We start from the raw sequence: 22,652 nt of genomic DNA on the forward strand, positions 1-22,652 counted from the left end.
ACACAGCTAGAGCAGGAAGAAGAACGGCGGAGCATTCTTCTGGGGGCCTAAGGGACCAGCTGTTCAGCAAAGCCGAGATCAGTGGACCAAGAAACGCGTGGGGAGAAGCGGTCTTTTTTTAAACATTTTTTTAAAAAAGTTCATTTTTATACCGCAAAAATATCCAGGCTCTTAAACGAACACAAGTGCAAGTGAGACCCAAACCAGTCCAACTGTCAAAACTCACTTAACTGTGAAGAGCTCCACTTGGACCAAAAATATTGCATTCCACTTTATAAAAAATTTACTCCATTGACTGAAACCGTTACATAAGAACTCATAGGTGAAGGGTAATTAGGCTGAGTCATCATTTTTTCTAAGGTCTCGTACTCGCTTTGTTTTGCATCCTAGAACAACCTTTATATAGACGACTGGTTTTGCACATCCGCCTATGCTGGGCACTCCACCTCAGAGCACAGTGAAAAGCGAGTCAGACACCAGACAGCATTTTTTGAGAGATACCCCTCTGTAAAGCTCCTTTGCAAGCAATGCAAGTGCACAAACCACTACTCTAATATAGTGCTTGAAAGACTAATTTTAAATGTTATGTCTTCCCCTCTTACACCACCACGACGGAAGGTAATTGCTAGATGCGTCACAATCTTTTTATCTTGGAAAACTTGGCATCAAGTCTCTATGGAAGGATGCATGGTAAAACAGTGCTGCTGTTGCTGCTGCTGCTAAACAACTAGCAAAACAATAGTTAAAGCTAGAATTTATTGCTCCGGATTTAACTTGCAGAACCACACCGTTGTGTACAAACCGTTAATCTCCATAGATGCTCAGACATGATTGTCTCCTTGTGTCTAAACACACAAAATACAAGCGGCTATCTGTACAGTTTACAGTACTGAAACACATATATTTGAAAATGAAGTATAGATATGTTACTTTTCAAAGATACATGACTTTATAGCAGGGGTTTACCCAAACTTTTTTTTTTTTTACAGCCACTTTAAAAATAGACAACAACTTCACTAGTATAGCTAAGTTACATCAAAGAAAGAATCAGTGTACTCAATGTGAAGAAGCTGGCCAATTCCCCAGGCTCCCAGATTTTTGTCTTTTGCTTTTGAGGAAACCCCTATACATAAATGAAAATAGTATCTGAGTATATTCTTCAATGGTGGACTAAGCAGTTTCTTAAAACAAGACTTTAGCTTGCCATTCACTTCGGACTGCCTTGAAAATAAGATACACTACTGCTTAAAAGAACCATCGGAATGCTTCAGCGCTGGGAACAGGTGTTCTCTAAAAAAAAAGCAAGAAAACAAGTTAAGCTTTCTTTTGCGGCATTGGCATACTCGAGTTCTTCTAGTTGTTCTTTTCCTTTACATTTTAGGCATACTTTCAGTTATCTAGGAACAACACGATGCCTCACATTGCTTGACAATTAATAGAAACATCCTTTCTCCAAACACACACCATTTTAGGATCATATGCGATACATCGTACTCAGTATATAACACACCTAACATGCTGTCTTCTCCTTAGTCAAACAAGGTAGTCATGGAAATGTAAACATTGCTAGAAAAAAATCTCCTGGGAAACAGACAGTGCTTTTAGAATAACCACACAGTTGTACAATGGTTTCTGCCTCTGCCTTGGCATATTGGATGTGCAGTTACGGCTTGGTGGGTTTGCAGGTTAGACACACGTTTTGGCAAGAACACTTCTTTTGATAGGGGAATAACGAAGGCATTGATCTGTCATTCAGGAAGCGTGCTGTGGCTACAGACGCCTTGGGAGCAGAGGTCGGCGTTTTCAAACCTCAGGCCGGTCACCTCGTTCCACGTTTAGGTTGCAACGCAGAAAGCACTTAAGCACATCCTTGACTTCATTTCAGCGAGGGAAGCATCCTACTGACTTGGGGGGGACTGCCCAGACTGCCCATGAACTTTCTTTTGCACACGTGCTGGACCTTGGCTAACACAGAAATAGTCTACTTGCAGAGCTGCTGCCCTCCCTCCTTCCCCAGCCTGCTGACCCTCGAAAATGATATCCACTTGCATTCAGGTGCCTCCGTACACATTTGAGTACAGGCAAATTCCCTTCACAGCTTTAAGTACAACATACATGAGAGACTGAGGCACTGAGCCTGCAAGAGCTGTGTCATTTCTGTGGGGCACTTCTTGCCCTCAATTTCCTTCAAAGTCAAAAGATGATGGAAGTGCCCTTGAACCCATGCATCTAGATCTGCATGTCTCTCCTCCAGAACTAATGGTGATGCACTGACCAGGGAGGCGAGAGCAAGCCCTGAGGTGACTTTGTATCAGTCAGTCCCAGCTCACAAGTACTTGTTTCATTAAGAACTGCCCACAAATAGTACCATCATGTCTGATGAAATTCCCCTAAAAGCAAAACTCTGGCAATTTGCAAATAAATACTTGTAAAGAAAAAGTTCTCACTGATTTTGTGGGTGTCACATATGAATACCATGTCTCTTTTTGAAGGAATTCTTTCATTTTTGTTTCAGGGAGGACCTTTTAAATGTTTTCCTACTTTTTCCATAAAAATCCAATAAACTATGGGCCCTACAGCGTACAGTGTGCATTGTACTTGATGTCAGAATATTTCTTTCTGAATTCCAGGGAAGTGCTCATTAGTATGGCAAGTATTTTTTGTTGAATAATTAGCCCATTTTGTGATAGCCAGGCTCAAGCAGTACACAGCTCCTCTTTTTGTAAAAGCTGTATGAAAGGGGAGCTCTTATTGTTATGTTTATCGCTCGTGCTCATGAAAATACCAGAGCTGAAAGTAATTCTGCTGTGTCACCAGAACTCTGACCTGTGGTCAATTCAATACCTGCTCCCCATCCGCAAATGTTAAGCTTTAATAAATCATGGGAAAATTAACTTCCAAAGACAATGAGCTGGTTTGTTGAATACAATCACCCTGACCAGTATGAGTTTTCTTTGTGTTGGTGGTCCAAAAGTAGGAATTGCTCATACCCATCTTTACCAGTCCCTGTCCTGCCCCATTACACGTGTTTAGCGCAAGCACAAGTAGTGACAAAGCACAGCAGCCCTCCTCCCAAGGTACACTGAGGAGAGCTAATGCAACTGCTACACCATCCACATCGGTCTGTGTGGGCTGTAAGATGGCTGCTGAGAGCGAGGTATACAGATTTATAATTTATAAAGAGGTTGACTGCAGAAGAGGCTGGAGTTCGGAACGACAGGAAACAATCATACAACTAAATTGACCTCAAAAGAACAGCCAAACATGCAAATGTATTGAACTCAATAGATTGTCTTCACCTGAAAACTAAACGTAATACTCCGCTGTGGGTCCATCTGCCTAAACACAAAACCACAGCTAGACAGAGCGATTTAAAGACATAGTGACTGAGATGGCCTTTATTTATTTTCTTGCAGCATCAGGTTGAGTTACTGTCAGACGTTGTCATATCAGCTGGAAGTAAAGGTGCAATGTCTGATTAAAAGGTCATTCAGACCTTTAAATACACAGAATAATATTTTTGAAGGGCAAAGCTGTGGTTTAATATGTGTGCTTTTGAAAAACTACAAGATAAGGAATTTTGCATCCACGTACCAAGTTCCAAATAAAGATATACATTTACAATTAAATATCCATTGCGCTAACCCCCGATTTGGGAATGAATTATTAATTGGCGCTAAAACAAAAAAGAAAGCTTTTAAAATTGAATAGGTGGATCGAGTTAAATCTAAACCAATTTATGTGATGAAATCCATAGATTCTACCACTCCGAGAATCAAGGTTATTTCCAGACAAAAAGAGACCCTTCAGCCCATTTAGCGGTTCAGCACACCAATGTACAAGCTTAAGTGCAATGACCAACTACCTCCTGGCTGTATAAATCTGGGAGTCCCAGCTGGGGAATCAAACTCTCGGCAAGATTACAGCGCATTTCTGGATCTCTGTGCTGCTGGCGGGGAATCATTATCCTGAGTGACAAGAAAGACAGATCCCCCTGGAAGCCTGGGGAAGGGTGGCGAGGAGCAGAACCAGAGTTGATCAGCATGGTTTTGCTGTAAAAGCCTTCACTGCTCATGCCGGTGCAAATGCTGACAAATGGCAGGCTCGCTCCCAGGAGGATGCTCAGAAACCCGCAGCCCCGGCTTCTCCGAGCGGGTAATGACATAAAGCATGGCGCTCGAGAGAATTTATCCCTGCACAAACTCGGGATGAAATTACCTCCATGCTTTCAAATGCTCTATTCTGTTCCCTTCTTGCCAGCTTTCACTGCAAAAGAAGTAGCTCAAACATTTGAAATTTGAAATTTTAATTGTTGCCTTGAAAAATCAGCTTCACATAGGGAACCAAGCGCTCTACATTTTTGGAGGAGGAGGTAAAAAGGCAACCAAAACCAACAGAAGAGTGAAAATCCCTTCAATTAACGGAAAAATGATACCTATATATCTGTCCTGGTTGCCCCACACAGAAATGTAAAAGCAGACCCTCGCTACATGTATGTGTACGCACGCACTGCCAATGCACGAAAACAGCACACTGGCAGGTGCCGTAAATTCCTCACCAGAGACTCCCTTTCGACAGCTGAGCTCTGTAGTTTCACAGCAAAAGCATTCATTAAAGAACAATGCCTCCCACAGCCCCCCGGGGAGATCGGCCGACCGATGGAGCAAGGCGTGGGGTGCCAGACGGCGGGCTCTGCTCGCCCAAGGCCTGCCTGCTTGCCCAGCCCGGCCCCATCCCTTGGCGAGCTCATGCCTATGACGCCTGCCGGAGATGCCTCTCCTCGGCTCTCTGAGGCTCGCAGCTCGCAGCCGCCTGAAAGATTTGGTACAGAGATCAGGAATCAGGAAAGTCGCCGCTCCTGCTCGGGATGCTGTTGCTTGGGGTGCAGCCCAAATTCACAGCTGCATAACCAAGACTCACTGTAAGTCATCTGTATTATTATTTTCTGCAAGGCTAGGGAATCACTTGGGTTGAGGTGAATCACATTCAGAAATAAAACAGAATAATAAAATATATCAGAGCGGTACATGATTATGACCTAATACTTTACCGATGTTAAAAGATGTTGCATTATGTAAGAATCCTTTGATGCTTGATCCATGAGCAAAAATCCTGCTCCCACTGAAGCAAACTCACACGTTGGCTACAGCAAATTATTGGCCAGATGTGGCACTCCTCATTCCTCTTGAGGAGTCCTGGCTGAAACGATCCAGCTCAGCAGAGGCCCTTTGGGAAGTATATTGCAGCTGAGGTATGTTCAACAAGAGCTGGGCTACCTGACAGTCTTTACAAAGACCTACACAGCCACAAAAATACATAGCGGCGAAGGAACTTTGTCCTTAATGAATCTCAAATTCACATGGCAAGGCGAATGAAACCAGTGAATTTCCCAAAGCAGCGGGCCTGGTGCTGGCCACATAGGGAAAAATGACCTTACCAACGTCTGCACAGAACCCCACGTGAGCTTCTCACCCTGGAGGACAATCCCTTCTTCAAATGCCTTCCACAAGAGGAGCACTCTGGCACTTAGGCCAGTGGATGTATAGCATGAAATTTGGCCCGCTAAGTTATATACATACATATGTGTGTATGTGTATCTCAATATACACATATGTGTACATATATAGACATATGATCAGAGATAGAGAAATCTGGTGCTCCATGGTGGCCAAAAAGTTCAGCTGGAAAGTCACGGCCCCAGCATGAAATGCCATTTGGATCAATCAGCAGCCCAGCCCAGCAAACACTGACCACCACTGTCCATAAACCAGTGACTGTATGCTTTTCTTAACACCTGTGCAAACGTGGGCTACACACCTAATCAGTCCCACAAAACTCACACGACTGCCAGCGAGAAAGCAAACTGGCCTTTCCTTCACGTCACACCTTGTATTTCCAGTGCCGCAAGCTAATTTAGGTGTCAGCTTGATCACGCTGGAAATGACGTCAAATATACACACAGCATTGCTCATACATAAACAGTGCAGAATCCGGTGCAAATCCACGTGCTCCAAAATTCACTTTCCATCCCCAGTTTCCCTCTCTGGAAAGACCCTTCCCCAGCCAACCGCCGGGCTGCAGGGCACGCATGGTGGTATGGACCCAGCCTCCTGGCTGGAACGGGGCTGTGCATCTCGCTGAGATGCGCCAGCACCCAGCAGAGTGATGCGATCTCCCGACCCACAGAGCAACACCATCTCCCGACCCTAAGAGCAACACCATCTCCTGATCCACAGAGCAACACCATCTCCCGACCCACAGAGCAACACCATCTCCTGACCCACAGAGCAACACCATCTCCCGACCCTAAGAGCAACACCATCTCCCGACCCACAGAGCAACACCATCTCCCAACCAGCAGAGCAACACCATCTCCCGACCAGAAGAGCAACACCATCTCCCGACCCACAGAGCAACACCATCTCCTGACCCACAGAGCAACACCATCTCCCGACCCACAGAGCAACACCATCTCCCGACCCACAGAGCAACACCATCTCCCGACCAGCAGAGCAACACCATCTCCCGACCCACAGAGCAACACCATCTCCCGACCCTAAGAGCAACACCATCTCCTGATCCACAGAGCAACACCATCTCCCGACCAGCAGAGCAACACCATCTCCCGACCCACAGAGCAACACCATCTCCCGACCAGCAGAGCAACACCATCTCCCGACCCACAGAGCAACACCATCTCCCGACCAGCAGAGCAACACCATCTCCCGACCCACAGAGCAACACCATCTCCCGACCAGAAGAGCAACACCATCTCCCGACCCACAGAGCAACACCATCTCCCGACCCACAGAGCAACACCATCTCCCGACCAGAAGAGCAACACCATCTCCCGACCCACAGAGCAACACCATCTCCCGACCCACAGAGCAACACCATCTCCCGACCAGCAGAGCAACACCATCTCCTGACCCACAGAGCAACACCATCTCCCGACCAGCAGAGCAACACCATCTCCCGACCAGAAGAGCAACACCATCTCCCGACCCACAGAGCAACACCATCTCCCGACCAGAAGAGCAACACCATCTCCTGACCCACAGAGCAACACCATCTCCCGACCAGCAGAGCAACACCATCTCCCAACCCTAAGAGCAACACCATCTCCTGATCCACAGAGCAACACCATCTCCCGACCCACAGAGCAACACCATCTCCCGACCAGCAGAGCAACACCATCTCCCGACCCACAGAGCAACACCATCTCCCGACCCGCAGGCAGGTGCCCTCCCCAGCGGTGGTATGGCAGCCCACCGGCTGGCGGGTGAAGGACGCCTGCCGCCTCTCCTGCGCCGGCCTGCTCTGCCACCGGTGAATGCGGTCTGGACAGCACGTCCCCTCCTTACTTGCCTAAATACTGAGCCGCCCTGAGAGGAAAGCAGCCTTTGAAAGTATCTATGGCCCACTTTGTTCCGCTCATAAATATACATTACCTACAGCAATGACTTTGGGGAAAACCTCCCGACGCTCAGATGCAGCTCACACAGAGTCTCCTTGAATGTTTTTCTTCAGGCGAGGAGGCTTCGGGGCAAGAAAGCGGTACGCGAATCGCATCTCCTGGAAACGCGGAAGGAAGGAAAAGGCAGAGCGCACGGCACGTTTCTCCCAGCCGCTCCGCTGCCTGCCCTGGAGCTGTGCCCAGAGCCCCACCGCGCCCACGCCGCGGGGCCGGCTGCGGCTGCGGGGGCACAAGGCGCGGCTCCCGCACGCGTCGCGGCTTCGGCACGCGGGCACGCCAGCTGGCACGGGAGAGCTCTGCGCGGCAGCGGCCCGCCCCGCTCCCTCCGGGCCTCTTCCCACCCAGGCGCAGGCCCACGGGAGGGACGCGCCAGCGCTGGACGAGGTGTGAAACAGTCCACAAAGCTGCTGCTCCCCACAGCTGCCAAAATCCCTGGCTGCCCACCGACGCCGCGCCCCTGCTCGCTGTACGTGCTACCAGGCGGTAACAGATGTCCTGCAATAACGAGCTTATCCTTGGACTTGGCAGATAAAAAGGGACACGTACGCCGGGTCAGAAGCTCGGTGGTGAGTTTGCTTCCACAGCCTACCTTAAAATGTCTCCCCCCATACCTGAGCCTGTCTCCCTTCATGCCAAGGATGAGATTTAACTTTTATTTTAAAAGTCAGCTTTATTTGCTCCAAGAGGACATGCATCTGCGTGCTGGCAGTTATTTTTCCACTTGTGCTGCATATCTCTCAGGCCATATTTGAGACAAACCAGATTTAGAACATACCGGATTAGGAAACTCATTTGACTTTCTCTGCCGCCAGCTTCACCAAGTGAAAAGTAAACCTCCACCACGGGACATTGCAAAGAGAAATTTAAAAAATGTACTTTTACGTCGGGGTCATGTTTTGAAAGCCCAGCTCCGCTTGAATAGCTCACTCGGAGGTAACCTCAGGAGATTTGAGTGGGTCTAGCTGGGGAATAAATGATTTGTGCCCGCGGTCACAGGAGAGCTGGAGACGGGCCACTGTAGGGCCGGATCCTGCCACGTGGACTCGGCGTCAGCAGCAGGCCGCAGCTCCCCAGCTAAATCAATAGGATTAGTCTGAGGAGTAATGCGTTTCTCCACAGGAGAAAGAACGAGCAAACGTGTCGCTCATTTATATTCAGTACACACCACAGTTTATTTTATATATTAATTTTTTTCACTTTATATATGAGATTAAATTTGGGCAACGGGTAAACAATTTCACTTTTTGGATCTGAAAAAATGCATAACACCATTGGGGAAAACAGATGGCAAATACAGATCAGGAATCATAAGGAATCCAGACTAATGCTGTCAAAGAAAAACAGCTCAGTCCCAGGAAACGCTCGTGACGGAGCCCCTCTCCGAGCCGGCGAGCACCTACAGCTAGGAGCAGCCACCCCAGCCTTCAGCGGAGCAGCTCACGTGCTCCACCATCGGCCTTGACATCTCCGAGGGGGCAGCTCGAGCCGCGAAGCACGGCCTGCACCGAGGCTGGCAGGCACCAGCATCGCCCCAGGATGCAGGCAGAGCCCTGGAAAGGAACACATCTCCTCTCCCCCTTCCCTCCCGGGCTGGGAGTAATTGCCTGCGGTCGCCTTCCAGCACACTCCCTCCCTTGTGCCAGCGCAGCTCTTTTGGCCAGTGAGCCGAGGGACGGAGCCAAGTCTCCACCTCTGCCGTCCCGCTCGCTCCCGAGGGGAGCAGCCGGCTTGGCCGCCGGCTTCCCCGTGCCTGGCACCCCGCGCACGGGGCTGGCAGCGCCGGGCAAGCCAGGGTCGGGAACTCCTCCTGCTGTCTGCTTCCCCGCAGCCGTGTTCCAGCTGGCCACGCTCCGGCCTCAGACGGGGGCTCCTGACGGCTTTCTGGCAAAGGCAGCAGGGAAGACATCGGAGGTTGGGGTTTTCGGGTTAGGGGTCTCTCATATCTCACTGCCAAAGGGATTCACGTTTCTTTCCCTATTTCTACATCCCTCTCGAGCAGTTTGTGCAGTTCCTTCGGTTTTTCAGCTATCCCTGTACCTGAGGATGGAGCTGCTAAGCCCGCCAGAGTGCCTATTCAGCTTATGTGACTATTTTGGGGTTTTTTATTTATCATTTGCATTCCGGCAGCATCTGAAGGCCTCAGGCAGGATGAGGGATTGTTTCTGTTGGTTCTGCCTGCCTGGCCTCTTCAACCAGTAGGTCTGGCCTGTCTCCTGCTTTTTCAGGGACGGGTAAGGGCTCGTACAAGCCCTAACACAGTGTTACTTCAGAGCCCAGACTGATGCTAAGCAGGTGAGAAAAGCTGTCACTCAGGGCTCCCATACTGACTGTGGGAATTAGTATCAAATAGCCAAACGTTTTATTAGCATAAAGCAGAAACCTCTGTTACTGAGAAAGGTTTTATAGAGAAATTCTTGGATGCAGGTTTGTTACCACCATGCAACATAAACCCCAAGACCCTACAACGCAAAAGACAGTAAAAATGAAATATCCACACCACTGCTCAGCTTCTGCTTTCGCCTAGGACTCGCCTGGTTAGTTCTGCTGACTCTCCTCTGTCAGGCATTATCAGCTAGAAGTGTGCCTGCCTTCTGCAATGGATGTACCACGTGCATACACCTCCCCCTCTCTCACACACACACTGCCATTCACCTTCTCCCTAATCAAATCTCTGTGAAGACCATCCATCAGTCCCTATCATTTATCCTTCCCCCACACACGCTCACAAAACAGAATTATTCTTGTTAACATTCATTCCATTAATGAGAAATCCCTGCTGGTTCGTCATCCAGTGGTACAAGTCTTTGCACTCACAGGCTGACATCTCTATCATCCTCCAAACTGCTGCTCAGGGGTACAGTAATCTCTTACAGACTGGTCTCCAAGCAGAGGGGAGGCACATTTCGCAGTACCAAACTTAAATTTAAATCTCCTTCCCCTAGAGCTGCTGGGGCTTCCGCATCTTTTTCTCCTGCATGGAACCTAAAATCGGCTAGGATGCCTCATTGGTTAGCTAACTGCTTCTGTCCTTTGGGATTTTTCATACGGTGTTGATAAAAGAGCCAGTGAAAAATATATCCATTAAATGCTTGGCCTCTGCTTGCTTGTTTCTTTTTCTGCAAAACTTGCAAAAAAAAAAAAAGAAAAGAAGAAAAAATAAATTCACTCAAATGCAGTACTCAGTCAGTTACCTGGGCTGAGGGAATATTTTCAGCCAATGCCTAAGACTCACTACAGGTGCCAGCTTGGCTCTCTCACAGCCGGTGAGCACCATGTATTGTCCGATGAGATGCAGGGAGAGGAGCAGCAACACAAACTCTCATACAGCAGGTCACCACAATTCCTGACTGGAGGGGAAAACATTAAAAGATTGTAAATGGCTCTGAACCCCATTCATTCCCGAGTATGTCTTCTGAAATTTTCAAGGATGACAATTAAGACCCATCTCAGTGATTATTTTCATGACACTGTCACCTCCGCTGGACTTTGACCTCCAATTTATTTTACATCGGCTTCCAAGCAACCAGCCAACTGTGATCACTGCCTTCCAGAGCTCAGATGAACCGGTGATTTAGAGGGAAGAGGTTTTACATCATTATTAAGCTTGTGTCATCAAGTCCTCTCCCACCCACTCCCTGGTGGCTAGCTATTCAAACCCACGACCCTTCCAAAGATATTTTCTCTTCTTTTGCCCACTCTAAAACCAACAGCCTTTGTTTGACTGATACCACTCACTTTGGAGATCACATATTTAACAACATACACTCCTTGCCTCTCCTCTTCCATTTCTGACCTCTTTAACTGCACCATGATAATCACGCTCTGCCCTCCCTGTACCTTCAACACAGATGGCTAGAGCTCTTCAGCTCTCTTCCAAGCCTGTACCTGCCAAGGTTGCTGCACCACCTCTGCATCCCCACCCAGCAGTTAGGATGTGCAGAAGGATGGATGTTACTGAACCACAGTTGTTTTGGGGTATTTCTTTCGTGACGATGGAGCAAATTCTTTGTGTTAACACAGTGCAGACTGACGTGCTGGCAGCATGCTCCAGCTTCCCTAGGATACACAGTACACACCACTGAAGAAACCTCTAAGCCCAAGCAGTCCTCGTGCAACAAATCATCATTTTCAGCCTTTCATTTGCAAGCATCCCCTCCCTCTTTCACATTTGCCAGCTGGTCTGTATGTATGCCTTTATCATTTCCTTAGCTCTTGAACAACTTGTTCGGATCATGCGACTCCTCCCGTACCACATGCTCACCCCGATACCCAAATTCTCTCCATCAATTCTAGTCAATTTAAAAAATGAATTAAAGAAACTGGATTACCCCATCAACAAAGGCACGTGGAAAGCCCTGCTCACCCTCATCAAGGCCCCCTTCTGCTGCATGAAGTTTTGGCCTTCCCCCGTAGAAGTGCTGGGAAGACGGTTACTGGTGAGCTTTTCAGCTGCCTCACCTAAATTACTAATGGCAAACCTCCTGCTCATCGCAGCAGATATATTCCGCACTGTTCTCACCAGGGAAGGTCTCACTGCCATCTTCAGCACTACCATCGTACCCTTCCTGTCCGCAGATCACCCCCAGTGCTCGGTCGGTCTGCCCCACGGTAACTGAGTCACTCCTACGGAGGAGCAGGCATCCCCTCACCGAGGTTTTGCACGTTATAACCAACCCTCAACCACTTTCGTGTCCTCCTGTGTTTGAGCACTCTGCAGCTCTTCTTTCCTCCTCCTCTGTCCTCACCTTGAGTGATGTCCATCCTGGACTTCCTAGGATTTCCCATCATTTTCCAGTGTTTATTAAGTTCCTCCCTCCACCTCAAATTTTAATGCTGCTTCTCCACTTCCTAAACCACTGAATAATCTCTCTCATCTCTGTACAAATAACTCCTAGTCAAATGAAGTCTGATACCAGCTAACGGGGACCCTATATAGAATTAAAACAGAGGCCATGGCCACAGCAGTCTGGAACTGAAAGGAATACTGTCCTGAGACAGGAGAGGTGCCAAGTTTAAAATGTCCAACACTTCAGAGACTGAGATAAAGGAAAATACTGAGTGGAGCAGGGGAAAGAATAAAACCCTATGGTGAGTAAGGGAAAGGCATTTGATGAGTCTGCTGCCCACCAAGAACGCAGTATCCAGCATGACCCAGGCTGCCTTTATTCCTTTTACATTCTCATATCTCACTTGGCACTGGAGCGTCTGGTTAAATAGGAAGGAACGCAGAAACTCTGGAAAACTGCAAAAAAATTCAACAGGCTTCACGCATACCTGGCTATGGATTTTTATAGTGTTAATTAAGAGGATGCCTAGGAGTTCCAGGGAGGAGAAAATATTTCCCATAAAGTCTGAGAGTAGAAGTTAACAAGCCTGCTGGGATCTTTTTAGCCCCTGCAGAGCTAAGGCTTCAACATTATTAAATGGCTGTCGCATCTGAAGTATGGTGCAACATAACTCAACACACAACAGAAAGCGCAGGATGCTGAAATGGGGGATGACTTTAGATTATGCCGCCGAGTAATTCAATTTCAGGACAGGTGTTTGCATGTGACTGAACAAGATACGACTGTGGAAAACAATAAAGGTACCCAAAAGAAGAGAGAAGACAGACACAGCAGGCTGAGCTCCCAAATAGCAAAAAAGCGTCAAACAAAACCGCATGCTTCAAGACGTTGTGGTTCAGTACGATCATTCAAAGTAGATGAGCTATCAAAAAATACAGACGCTACAGAAGGAGAGAAACGCTTTCTCGGATGGTGGTACTTCTCAGAACACATGGTATCTGCTGGCAATTTTTAAGCACGTAGTTGTTGACTCAGGAATTGTTCGCAACCGAGGCCAAGTCCCAGGGACTTTCTTATGGTGACACAAGTTACTTTCTTATTGCTCCTAACTCACTTGGGTACATCCAAAAAGCTTATCTTAAAGCCTTTCCCTACACAATCAGCAGCCGCTTCCTATTGCAACCAGCGATCGAAAAGATTATGCTGTATTTGATGAGACTTTAAGGTGTACATTCTAGGTTTGCCTGCTTAGAAATATTTCACCAAGCCCAACCCTTAAAATACATGCATGTTAAGAGTCAGAAGACTACTAGTTTTCTTTTACTGATAGAAATTTTCAGGATATTTGGAAAGGACCTGTTCTCAGTCATTGCTATGCATCAAATGCATGACACAGTGTACAGAAATTAATGTCCACCTTTTGTTTAGCTCTCTAGAGCACATTTCTTTTAAAACCAAAAACACAGCACCAAGATGTTGCTCTTCAAAAGGGACCGCTTTCTAGCATCCTAATTCATTCTCCAAGTGAGCAAGGTCTTCCCTAATTTCAGTAAAGGTGTTAGGTGTCCACCTAGCAAACAGAATTGTGTGGAAAGTGGCCCAAAAACCCAGTAATATGAACATACACGAATAAGCAGACAAAAACTGAGACTGTTACTTACTGTTACCCACCCTGAATTAGCAGTATATAACATGATATTCACATATCTACCAGCTTAAATGAGTCTCCCTATATGAATAAGGCATGATGTGTATAGCCCACATTTTGTTCAAACACAGAATTGGTAAGATTTTCCAAAAGTGCTGTAGCTGGCATAGGAGTCCAAGTCATGATGGTTCCATGCATCTCTAACTGAAATACGTAGTCCACAGCGACTTAGAGAATTTGGGGAAAAAAGTACTTATTATGCTAATTACTGCTCTAGAAAAAAAACTGGCTTCATTCATCATCGTTCTCACGACATATGCAACTTGTCCAGCCTAAACAATACACACAGATTTCATTATGTCAGCTTAAAAAAATAGCCTAACCAATCAGTCACGACACTGAAATCCAAAGTCTGGCGCAGAATCCTGACGCCCCAACTGTATAACCTATATTAGTACTTAGAAAAATGTGCAAAGAACTATTCAGTGCAATCAAAATGCGGAACCACCACAACCAGTTAACCTCTCTTACCACACGGACAATTTCACTGGCAAACAATCATCGTTCAACAATTCAAAGCAAGCAATTTCCAATGCAAGTAGAAAGCAGTGTTTGTATGAAAGAGGCTGTTAAGCCCTTGTCTGGCCTACAATTTTGCTGAATTCCTTTAAATTCTGTTCAGTTCAGTACCAAATCCCACCATGAAGAGATTTCCTTAGGCAGGAGAAACTTAATTTTTGCCCCCCTTTAACAAACTACACTATATCAAACAGCAGTTTATACAATGTATATTCAAAACTGAATGCTAATGTCATGGGGTTTGGGGTAAGTATCACACGAGGAAAGGGAAACAACAACATATGAAACAGTAAAACAGACGACATCCAACTCCATTTCAGAGGCTATCCCTTGCGCTCAGTAATTTGCCAGAACCATAAGGAGACCAAAAGCTCGACTCCGCTGGGCTCTCAACATCTTCCTCAACCCCACGTCTCCCACCAGCCGCAATACATTCCCACCTTGCAAGATGTGATCCTAACGCAGAAGGTCAAATAGCTTCAATGAGATTTCCAAGCGGCAGAGATCAGGTGCCGGTGAGCAAAGACACCTGCAGCTGCTCTGGTCTCTGCCGGAGGTGGCAGTAGGAGGCCTTGTGTTGTCCCCAGGAACCTCCAGAGGTCAAAAGGAAAAGTCGTCGATGAATGTGTTTATCCCAGACATGTAAAATCTGGATGAAAGTGACAAAAAACGTTGCAAAACGTTCAACAGAGGTCAAATCTCGCCCTGCCTCTTGCCTCTTCTGCTCCCTGCCAACACTGTCACTGCAGAATCGTGTGCCGTGTTGGAAACCCCGAACCAGAGTGCCCCAGTCACCCGGCGAGGGCTCTCGTGCGGTGCCAGCAGCCAGTTCCAGCGCCTGGCACCCTCCCTGCAGGCTCAGGCCTGGGAACGGGACAAGAGCATCCTGGCAGGGCACAACGGGCACGCACGAGGAGGAGAGAGGAAAAAACCAGCATTCAGGGCCGATCAGGGCTTTACAGCCGACAGCCAACATGAATTGCGCTCGGGACAGACTGCGGTTCTTGCTCCAGCTGTAAATGCCTGGGGACAGGGACTGGCTTTCTGCCTGCTTGCATGGTGATTAACACCTGGGGAGCCTTGGTCAGATGGAGGGCTACGAGGCGGCGGCAGGGAGGTGAGAAACACTGCCACACAGCAACATGGCAGTGAAGAAAGGCAACGCAGGCTACAAGGTGGTCTTCCTTTCCACCTTCCAGTTAGCCGCTTGGATCGTGTCAGCTGCCTGCTCCTTATCAAGCTTTTCAGTTCCCGCTCACACTGCTCAATTCCATCATGCCGTCGCTTAACTTCTGCACGTAATTTAAAGCTAGATAGACGGCAGGGAAATTGCTTCCTCTGAGGCCCCTACTAATTGACCCCTATCCACAGAGCTCAGCGGTCTTCCCTTAACTGCGCTCACACGCGCTACCACAACACGAAGTGCAAGTTCGGAGGTTGCCAGCGCAGCCTCTCTCCCCCGTGGCAATGCCATATGGTGTTAAGATTTTCAGGATCAGACGCCGTTCCTGCTGAAATCAATCATCACAACCCTGTCCCCGGCGAAGGCCATCTCAAACTCCCGCTGGCTTGAAATGCGACTCAGCAAGGTGCCTCGGATTTGGATGCTGGCATTTACTATTTCAGGTCGCTATGCAAACGTTTACTTTAACAGCGCACATATCAATTAGCGGAGCTGTTACGAATAAAGCAAGTGGCACCGGCTATGATGACAGCATGCCCAAACAGCAGGTATTTCACATCCGGGCCAAACCCTTCAGACCCTGCCAATGTGAGTCAGCCCCTCTGCCTGACTTTTTGCTGCCATGCTAATGAAAACAAGGAGCGGGGCAACTGAGATTCATACGCTGAATTGGGATGGTTTACTTCAAAGAGCGGGGGATGTAAAGTAACGGCAGGCTCCTAATCTTCATAACCTGCAGCAGAAGTTATAGACGCGCATACCAATCAGAGGAAAATAAGTAGTCTCTATGGGTAAATAAAGATTATGTGTCTTTAAACCGACTGTAAATCTGAATGAACACAGAATATACATACACAAGTAGGCAGCGTGCAACGTGACGTCAATCTTATTTTTATAGATTTATTATTACCGTACATAAAATTTCCTAGTAATAATAACATTCTATGGAAAATACTAGAGCATTGGGACACTTTTAAGGTGAAAATAGTACAAGAAAAGTAGGAAAAAATTCAAGTGTTTTAAAAAAAAAATGCTGGGAGGGAAGTATTCCATTAAAAATGCAAGGGTCAGGGACTGGAAAGCATTCATGTGAATCTGTCTTCGACTCCACGTACTAACCTTGAGAGTTATATCCTATGCCTTCATTGCACCAGCAGAAGAGGAGATTTAAAGGAAAAAGAGAGAAATGGTTTCCGTGGGATCAGCCAGTTTACTGTTTATTGTTACTATTCTCATTTTTCATTTATTTCGTTTTTAAACACAGTTCTGCCCCCTGCCTTGAATCATCTCCGCAACTTGCAGCCACTGTCGAGCGCAATTCACAAACCTCGCAAGCATGTAGTGGAATGTGAGCCCCTCGATCCTTGTTGCGTTTCCTTGGGACCATGCCTACGGCGGTGACGGGGGATCACCCACGCAAAGCTGTTGCTTCCCCAAGAGCGCAGGCCAAACAAGCCCCGAAGCTCGCTCCGCAGGGAGGCTGCCCTCGCCCACCCGCAGCCACTGCTGCGGCTGCAGTGCCCTCCTGTAGGCCCTGTCACTCTCTGACACCCTTCCAGCTGGTGGCCTTACGGCCAGAGCACTGCTGCTGCACATGTGCTGTCGGCAGCCCTGCTGTCACTCTTTATTAGTTAATTTAAATTTAAAAAAAAAAAAGAAAGAAAGAAAGAAAGAAAGACATAAGCAAAACAACCATGTAAGAAAGTTACTCGGTTTGAGCACTCTTCCTCTCCTACTGACAAACCATGCTTCTGTAAAGAAATTAGCCACATCCCGTGACAAAACTTTGCGATGGGCCACGACCTGCAGAGAAGCGATGCCATCTCCACAGCTGGAAAGAGAAACCTGTTTCCTTCGAGTCACGCTATAGCAGCAGAGGAGCTTTTGTGTTTATGTATCTGACGGAGCACAAACAGGAGAGAGAGAGCGGGGGAGAGAGAATGAAGAAAAGAAGTGAAGGCAGGTGGTTATGAGAGTACACAAGTGGCTAATAAAACCATGGTTTTTACTAGTCACAGTGGTTAAACAATTTTAACGGGCGGCGTCCTCATAACACGCCTGAGCAGTTTTTAAGGCTGTCAAACACCTCCGTCAAGAGCGAGGAAGTTCTGGAAATGTGCTCAGAGATGCACACAAACCCATAGGAAGATCTGATAACGTACAAATTCGTTTCTTCCAGAGATAGCTCACTTTCTGCACAAATCGATAAGCCATCAGAACCTATCATTTATCACAAACATTAAATCCCAGCAGCGTCCCGGTTTGCAAGCCTAATGAAGAAACCTGGTGCACAAAGGCACCCCCCGGTGCTGGGTGGTGCGGGGGGGGATTCTCCATGTCTCTGGTTCAGAGAAGTCTCTTTTAGGCTGTACTCAGCGTTATAACTCATCATTAACAGACCGGGGCATTAAGTATCTTCTTTGCGAACTTGCTACGAAACCAACAAAGGCATATTATTGAGAAAAACAAGAGCTGAAAACCCAATCTAGTTTCTAGCACCTGGGAAGTCCATCCTGGTTTTTGCGTTAGTGATGCTGGGTCACCGTACATTCACAAAAAACAGCTAAGAGGATGCAGAGCTACAAATCAAACTTTCAGCAAGGACAGTTCACTCTTGCAAGGAGGAATTAATTAGTTGGTTTGATGAGGCTGGTTAGGAAAGAGTTAATGGTATCAGCCCAATGTCAGTTAAACCCCCAAATGTCGCTTTCGTCCCATGGCAGTATCAATACCAACGCCATTATCTCCATTTATTTAACGCAGATCAAATTAATGGGCTCTCGGTGTTGCCTTTTCCCTGGAACCCCTCGTCCCCCCTCTTCTCGGAGAGAACTCCTGCAAGCAATGAGTTAGGGAATAAACCGCTCTGCACACACGCACGTGTGCACGCACACAAACAGACAGACAGATGGACAGAGGGAAGTTGCAATTTCTCACGTAGTTGCTAATTTCTGTGACTACAAATCTTGATGTCACCCAGCATACACTACTCCTCTGTACTAAATCCATCATCCTCGACACCTTCAGACGCATCTGATACGTGCGTCTAACCAGCAACACTGTAATTTTAATAATGACAAGGGATTAAGTATGATTACTAGTCTTTCCCCTGGCTTGTTTCCTTCGCCTAACGATATCAACCAATTCCCGTTCTCCTCCCGGTTGTGTATTTGGGTTCCCCATTGTCTGTCGTCCCCGACACATGAACCGAAATGTCTGCGACACGGGACCTGCCTGTCTCTCGTACGTCTAGCAAACCTGAAAACCTGTCGTTACAGCTTTGGGAAATGCGATACGTTGGCAGCTCCGAGGACACGTCGTGAAAATAACCGTATGTACAGTTCAGTCGGAAATGGGTTCAGTCATACCTGTGCTATTTCCCCCTTGCGTTTCACACACCACGAGCGGGTTATTTCGTGACAGATATTGCCAAAGAGAGCGCTCGGGCGCGTTCCACCGACTACCGGGCTCGCCGGCCAGCCGTCTGTCTCGGACACGCTGCCACCAGCCACCCCGGCGAAGAACTCGCCACCACTCTCCCCTGAGCTTCCGACGGCGGGAGCCAGGCGTCCCGCTAAAACTTTCCCCTTCCCACCTCCTCCCCGTCCCCGCAGACCGCCCCGGATGGCCCTGATCGCCACTGGCAAAGAGGAGGAAGGAGAAGAGCCCAGAGGCAGCCGGCAGTCTGACAGAAAGAGCGCGGCAGGTACACCAGGCGAGCAGCGTCTCCCAGGGCCGCGACCCGGCGGGGCGGGGGCCGGCGCCCCGCGGCCGGCCTCCGGCTGGGGAAGGCCGGGCGCTGCGGCCCGCGGCGGGGCGCCCGCGGGGGCGGCTCTCCGTCCCTCCTCGGCGGGGCCGGCGGCCGCGGCCAGCGCCGAGCTCGGCGGGCGCCGCGGGGGGCGGCGTCTCTCTTCCCTGCGGGGCGGAGAGGGGGCGGGCGGCGGGGCAGCGCCGCGGGGGGCCGCGCCCGCGGCGGGGGGCACCCTCAGAGCCTGAAGGAGGCCTCGGAAAAGGGGTGCTGCATCTTGAAGCTAGACAAGAAGCACTGGAGGGGGGGGGGCAGGGGGTTGAGGAGGGACGGCGGGAGGCTGGGGAAAAAGAAATCATCTCCTCTGACCTCTAGCGAAGTGCCCGGTTTTTTCTTAAGCTCTTCACATTTCCTAAATTTGCAGATCTGGTGTCCCGTTTTGCGGTTCCTGCAACTGCTGCAGACTCCACAGTTGATGAGCCGCTTGCAGGGCACGCACACCCCGCAGCGTTTCCGCTTCTTCTTGGCGGGGTTGCCCGCCCCGGCCCCGGCCCCGCCGCCGCCGCCGCCGCCGGCCCCCCCGCCGCCGCCGCCGCCGCCGCCTCCGCCTCCGCCGCCCCCCGCGCCGGCGGCGGCGCCCAGGGCGGAGGCGGGCGAGGCCGAGGCGTGGCTCTGCGGGCAGTCCGCCAGGTTGGCGATCTGGAAGGCGCTGTCTGTCACGGCGGCCGAGGCGGCGGCCGGAGAGTGCAGGGCCGTCATGACGATGACCCCGGGGGGCAGGGAGAGGCCGCCCAGCGCCGGGATGGCCGAGAAGGTGCCGACGCGCTCGGGGAGGTTCATGATCTCGGCTTCGGCGGCGCCGCACTTGAGCTTGTTCATGCACTCGCCGGCCAGCGGCCGGCAGTGCTCGGGGGAGAGGGTGGAGAGGAAGTTGCCGTTCGCCATGGGCAGGGCGGGCTGCTCGGCCGGCGGGCAGCCGGGCTTGCCCAGCCGCTGCGAGTCGCTCCGGTGGTGCATGCCGCCCCTGCCGGCGTGCAGCGAGGAGGCGGCGGCGGCGGCCGCGGAGGCGGAGGCGGCGGCGGCGGCGGCGGCGGAGGAGGGCTTCCTCGCGCCGCCCGCCGCGCCGCCGCCGCCGCCGCCGCCGCCGCTGCCCCAGAGCATGGCGGTGGCGGCGGCGGCCGTGGCGGTGTCGCAGTTCCAGGGGGACATGCCGATGCGGGCGGCGGCGGCGGCGGCGGCGCTGGGGAAGATGGGGGTGGTGATGCGGGCGATCTTGGCCGCCTGGGGGAAGGCGCCGCCGTTGGTCTTGTAGAAGGTGGCGAAGGAGCGGTACCTCTCCATCTCCGAGTTGTAATCCACAAGGCTGTTGAGGGCCCCCTCGGGCAGGTGGCTGTCCTTGGGCAGCCCCGGCGCCTCGGGGTTGGGGCCGCTCTCCACGCACACGTTGGTGTTCATGGTGGCCGGGGGACGGCGGGGGGGGGGACGGGGCGGGGGGGTGGGGGGCCGGGGGGAGCGGGACGGGGCGGGGGGGGTCGCTTAATCCTCCTCCTCCTCCTCCGGGCGCATTCCCGCGGTGGGTGCCTGGCCGGGCAGCCGCTCCTCCTGCATCCTCACGGGAGCTGCCGCAGCTGAAACACAGAAAGTCATTTCCGAGGGGGTGCGCGCGCGCGGGCGCCAACGGCCACCCCGGGGCGGGGGACACGGACACGGGGGACGACACACACGCCGCCGTACCCGCGGGCAGAGGGCTTGAGGGGGCGGCCCGGGCGAAGCAAGCCCGGTCCCGGGACAAGCCGGCGGGGGGACACACACGGCACACGGCACGGGGAGCGGGAGCTGCCCACCTACCATCTCCGCCGGGGAAAATGAAAAGGCAGGGGGAAAAAAAAGAGGGGGGGGAATAAATAAAAGGAATAAAAGAAAAAAAAAAGGAGGGAGGCGGGGGGAGGGAGCCGCCAGCTGCCACGGTGTCCTTCTGCGCCCGGCGGTCATTAGCTGCCTGCCGGCACAGCTGGCTCCGCCGGGCGCTGGTCGCGGCGGCAGCGGCCCCCCCGGCCCTCCCCGCCGCGGGGGGGCTGGCTGCGGGCCGCGGGGGAAAACGGGGCTAGCTTGGAAAAAAAAAGGCAAAAAAAATCCTTAAGGCAGGCAATTTCACAGCTCGTGATCGCGGCGCCTGCAGCTGTACTAAAGAGGGAGTATTTATCCCAGCCTCCCGGGAGGATTCCCCGCCGCCGCCGCCGGGGCTGCGCAGCGCGGGGAGGGCTGGGGGGACGCAGCCGACACGGGGACAGCCCCGCTGCGGGCGGCGCGGGGCCGGGGGCTTCGCGGGGGAGAAAGCCCGGGGAGGCTGCGGGGGGGACGCCGCTGTACCTGCTGGGCTAGCCGTCGGCGGGGAAAGATGGCTTTCTGCTTCAGGGTTAGCAAAGTTTCGGAGGGGGTAAGGACGCGGTGCTGGTTTGATTTCCCAGCGCCCCCCCGGGGGGTGAAGGGGGGCATTTGAGTGTATGGCAATGGGGAAGGTACATTCTGGCAGCCTGCGCGAGCTAAAGCAAAACATAAACACAACTTAAAAAGCCCTCAGTTTACGAACACTGCCTCTTTGTTTTCCAGATGCTCTACCTGAATAGTTTAGATATTTCCAGCATCTTTTCTGCTGTAGGGCTATCGATCAGAAACCTTCTCTTCGGAGACACTCGTGGGGCTACGTCTAGTTTCCACACTCCGGTATGTTTAGTTCAAAATGGTTATCAATTACGGTAATTACGATCATAATTAGATTAATGAACCGTTTGCAGCCCAACCTACCGAGTGCAAAAACTTCGTCTTCTCCCGACGTCGTGCACTAAAACGCGGGCTTCATGTAAACAAATCCAGACGAAGGGAGCGTAAATCTAGAGGGGAAACCTCACCCCCGGGGGCACTGGGGACCGGCGGGCGTCTTTCCATCGGAAAGAAGGACCCCGAGCCCGCAGGAGCCACCTCTTGTGTTTCCACGTCAGGGAAAAACCCAGGCTCTCGCTGCCTTCAGAGGTCTGGTGGCAATACAAAGGCTGCCCCGGAAAGCTCTAGGCTACGCGTCGTCTTGTGGAGGGATGCGAAGGATTTGCATGTAGCAAAAAAACCCGAAACCTCTCCCGTTTCCAGAAAGGAAAACCTAGCCGCATGTCCGCGGTAACAACTACTCAATAAAACTAGTTTTGCCAGCCATGTGTAGGCAAGCCACACATCTG

The 22,652-nt window shown here is 50.6% G+C and overlaps 1 protein-coding gene across 1 annotated transcript; it reads right to left on the minus strand.

The window, feature by feature from the left end:
- Positions 1–1,206: 1,206 nt before the first annotated feature.
- Positions 1,207–20,881, minus strand: CXXC4 (CXXC finger protein 4). Its single transcript, XM_072863155.1, has 3 exons — positions 20,066–20,881; positions 19,792–19,975; positions 1,207–1,290 (listed from the first exon to the last, which is right to left on the minus strand). The coding sequence occupies exons 1-3, from the start codon at positions 20,875–20,877 to the stop codon at positions 1,246–1,248; spliced, it is 1,041 nt and encodes a 346-aa protein (XP_072719256.1). The 5' UTR covers positions 20,878–20,881; the 3' UTR covers positions 1,207–1,245.
- Between the last annotated feature and the right edge of the window lie 1,771 nt (positions 20,882–22,652).

The sequence above is a fragment of the Ciconia boyciana genome, chromosome 5 (genome assembly GCF_034638445.1).
Source record: "Ciconia boyciana chromosome 5, ASM3463844v1, whole genome shotgun sequence".
NCBI classification, from domain to species: Eukaryota; Metazoa; Chordata; class Aves; order Ciconiiformes; family Ciconiidae; genus Ciconia; species Ciconia boyciana.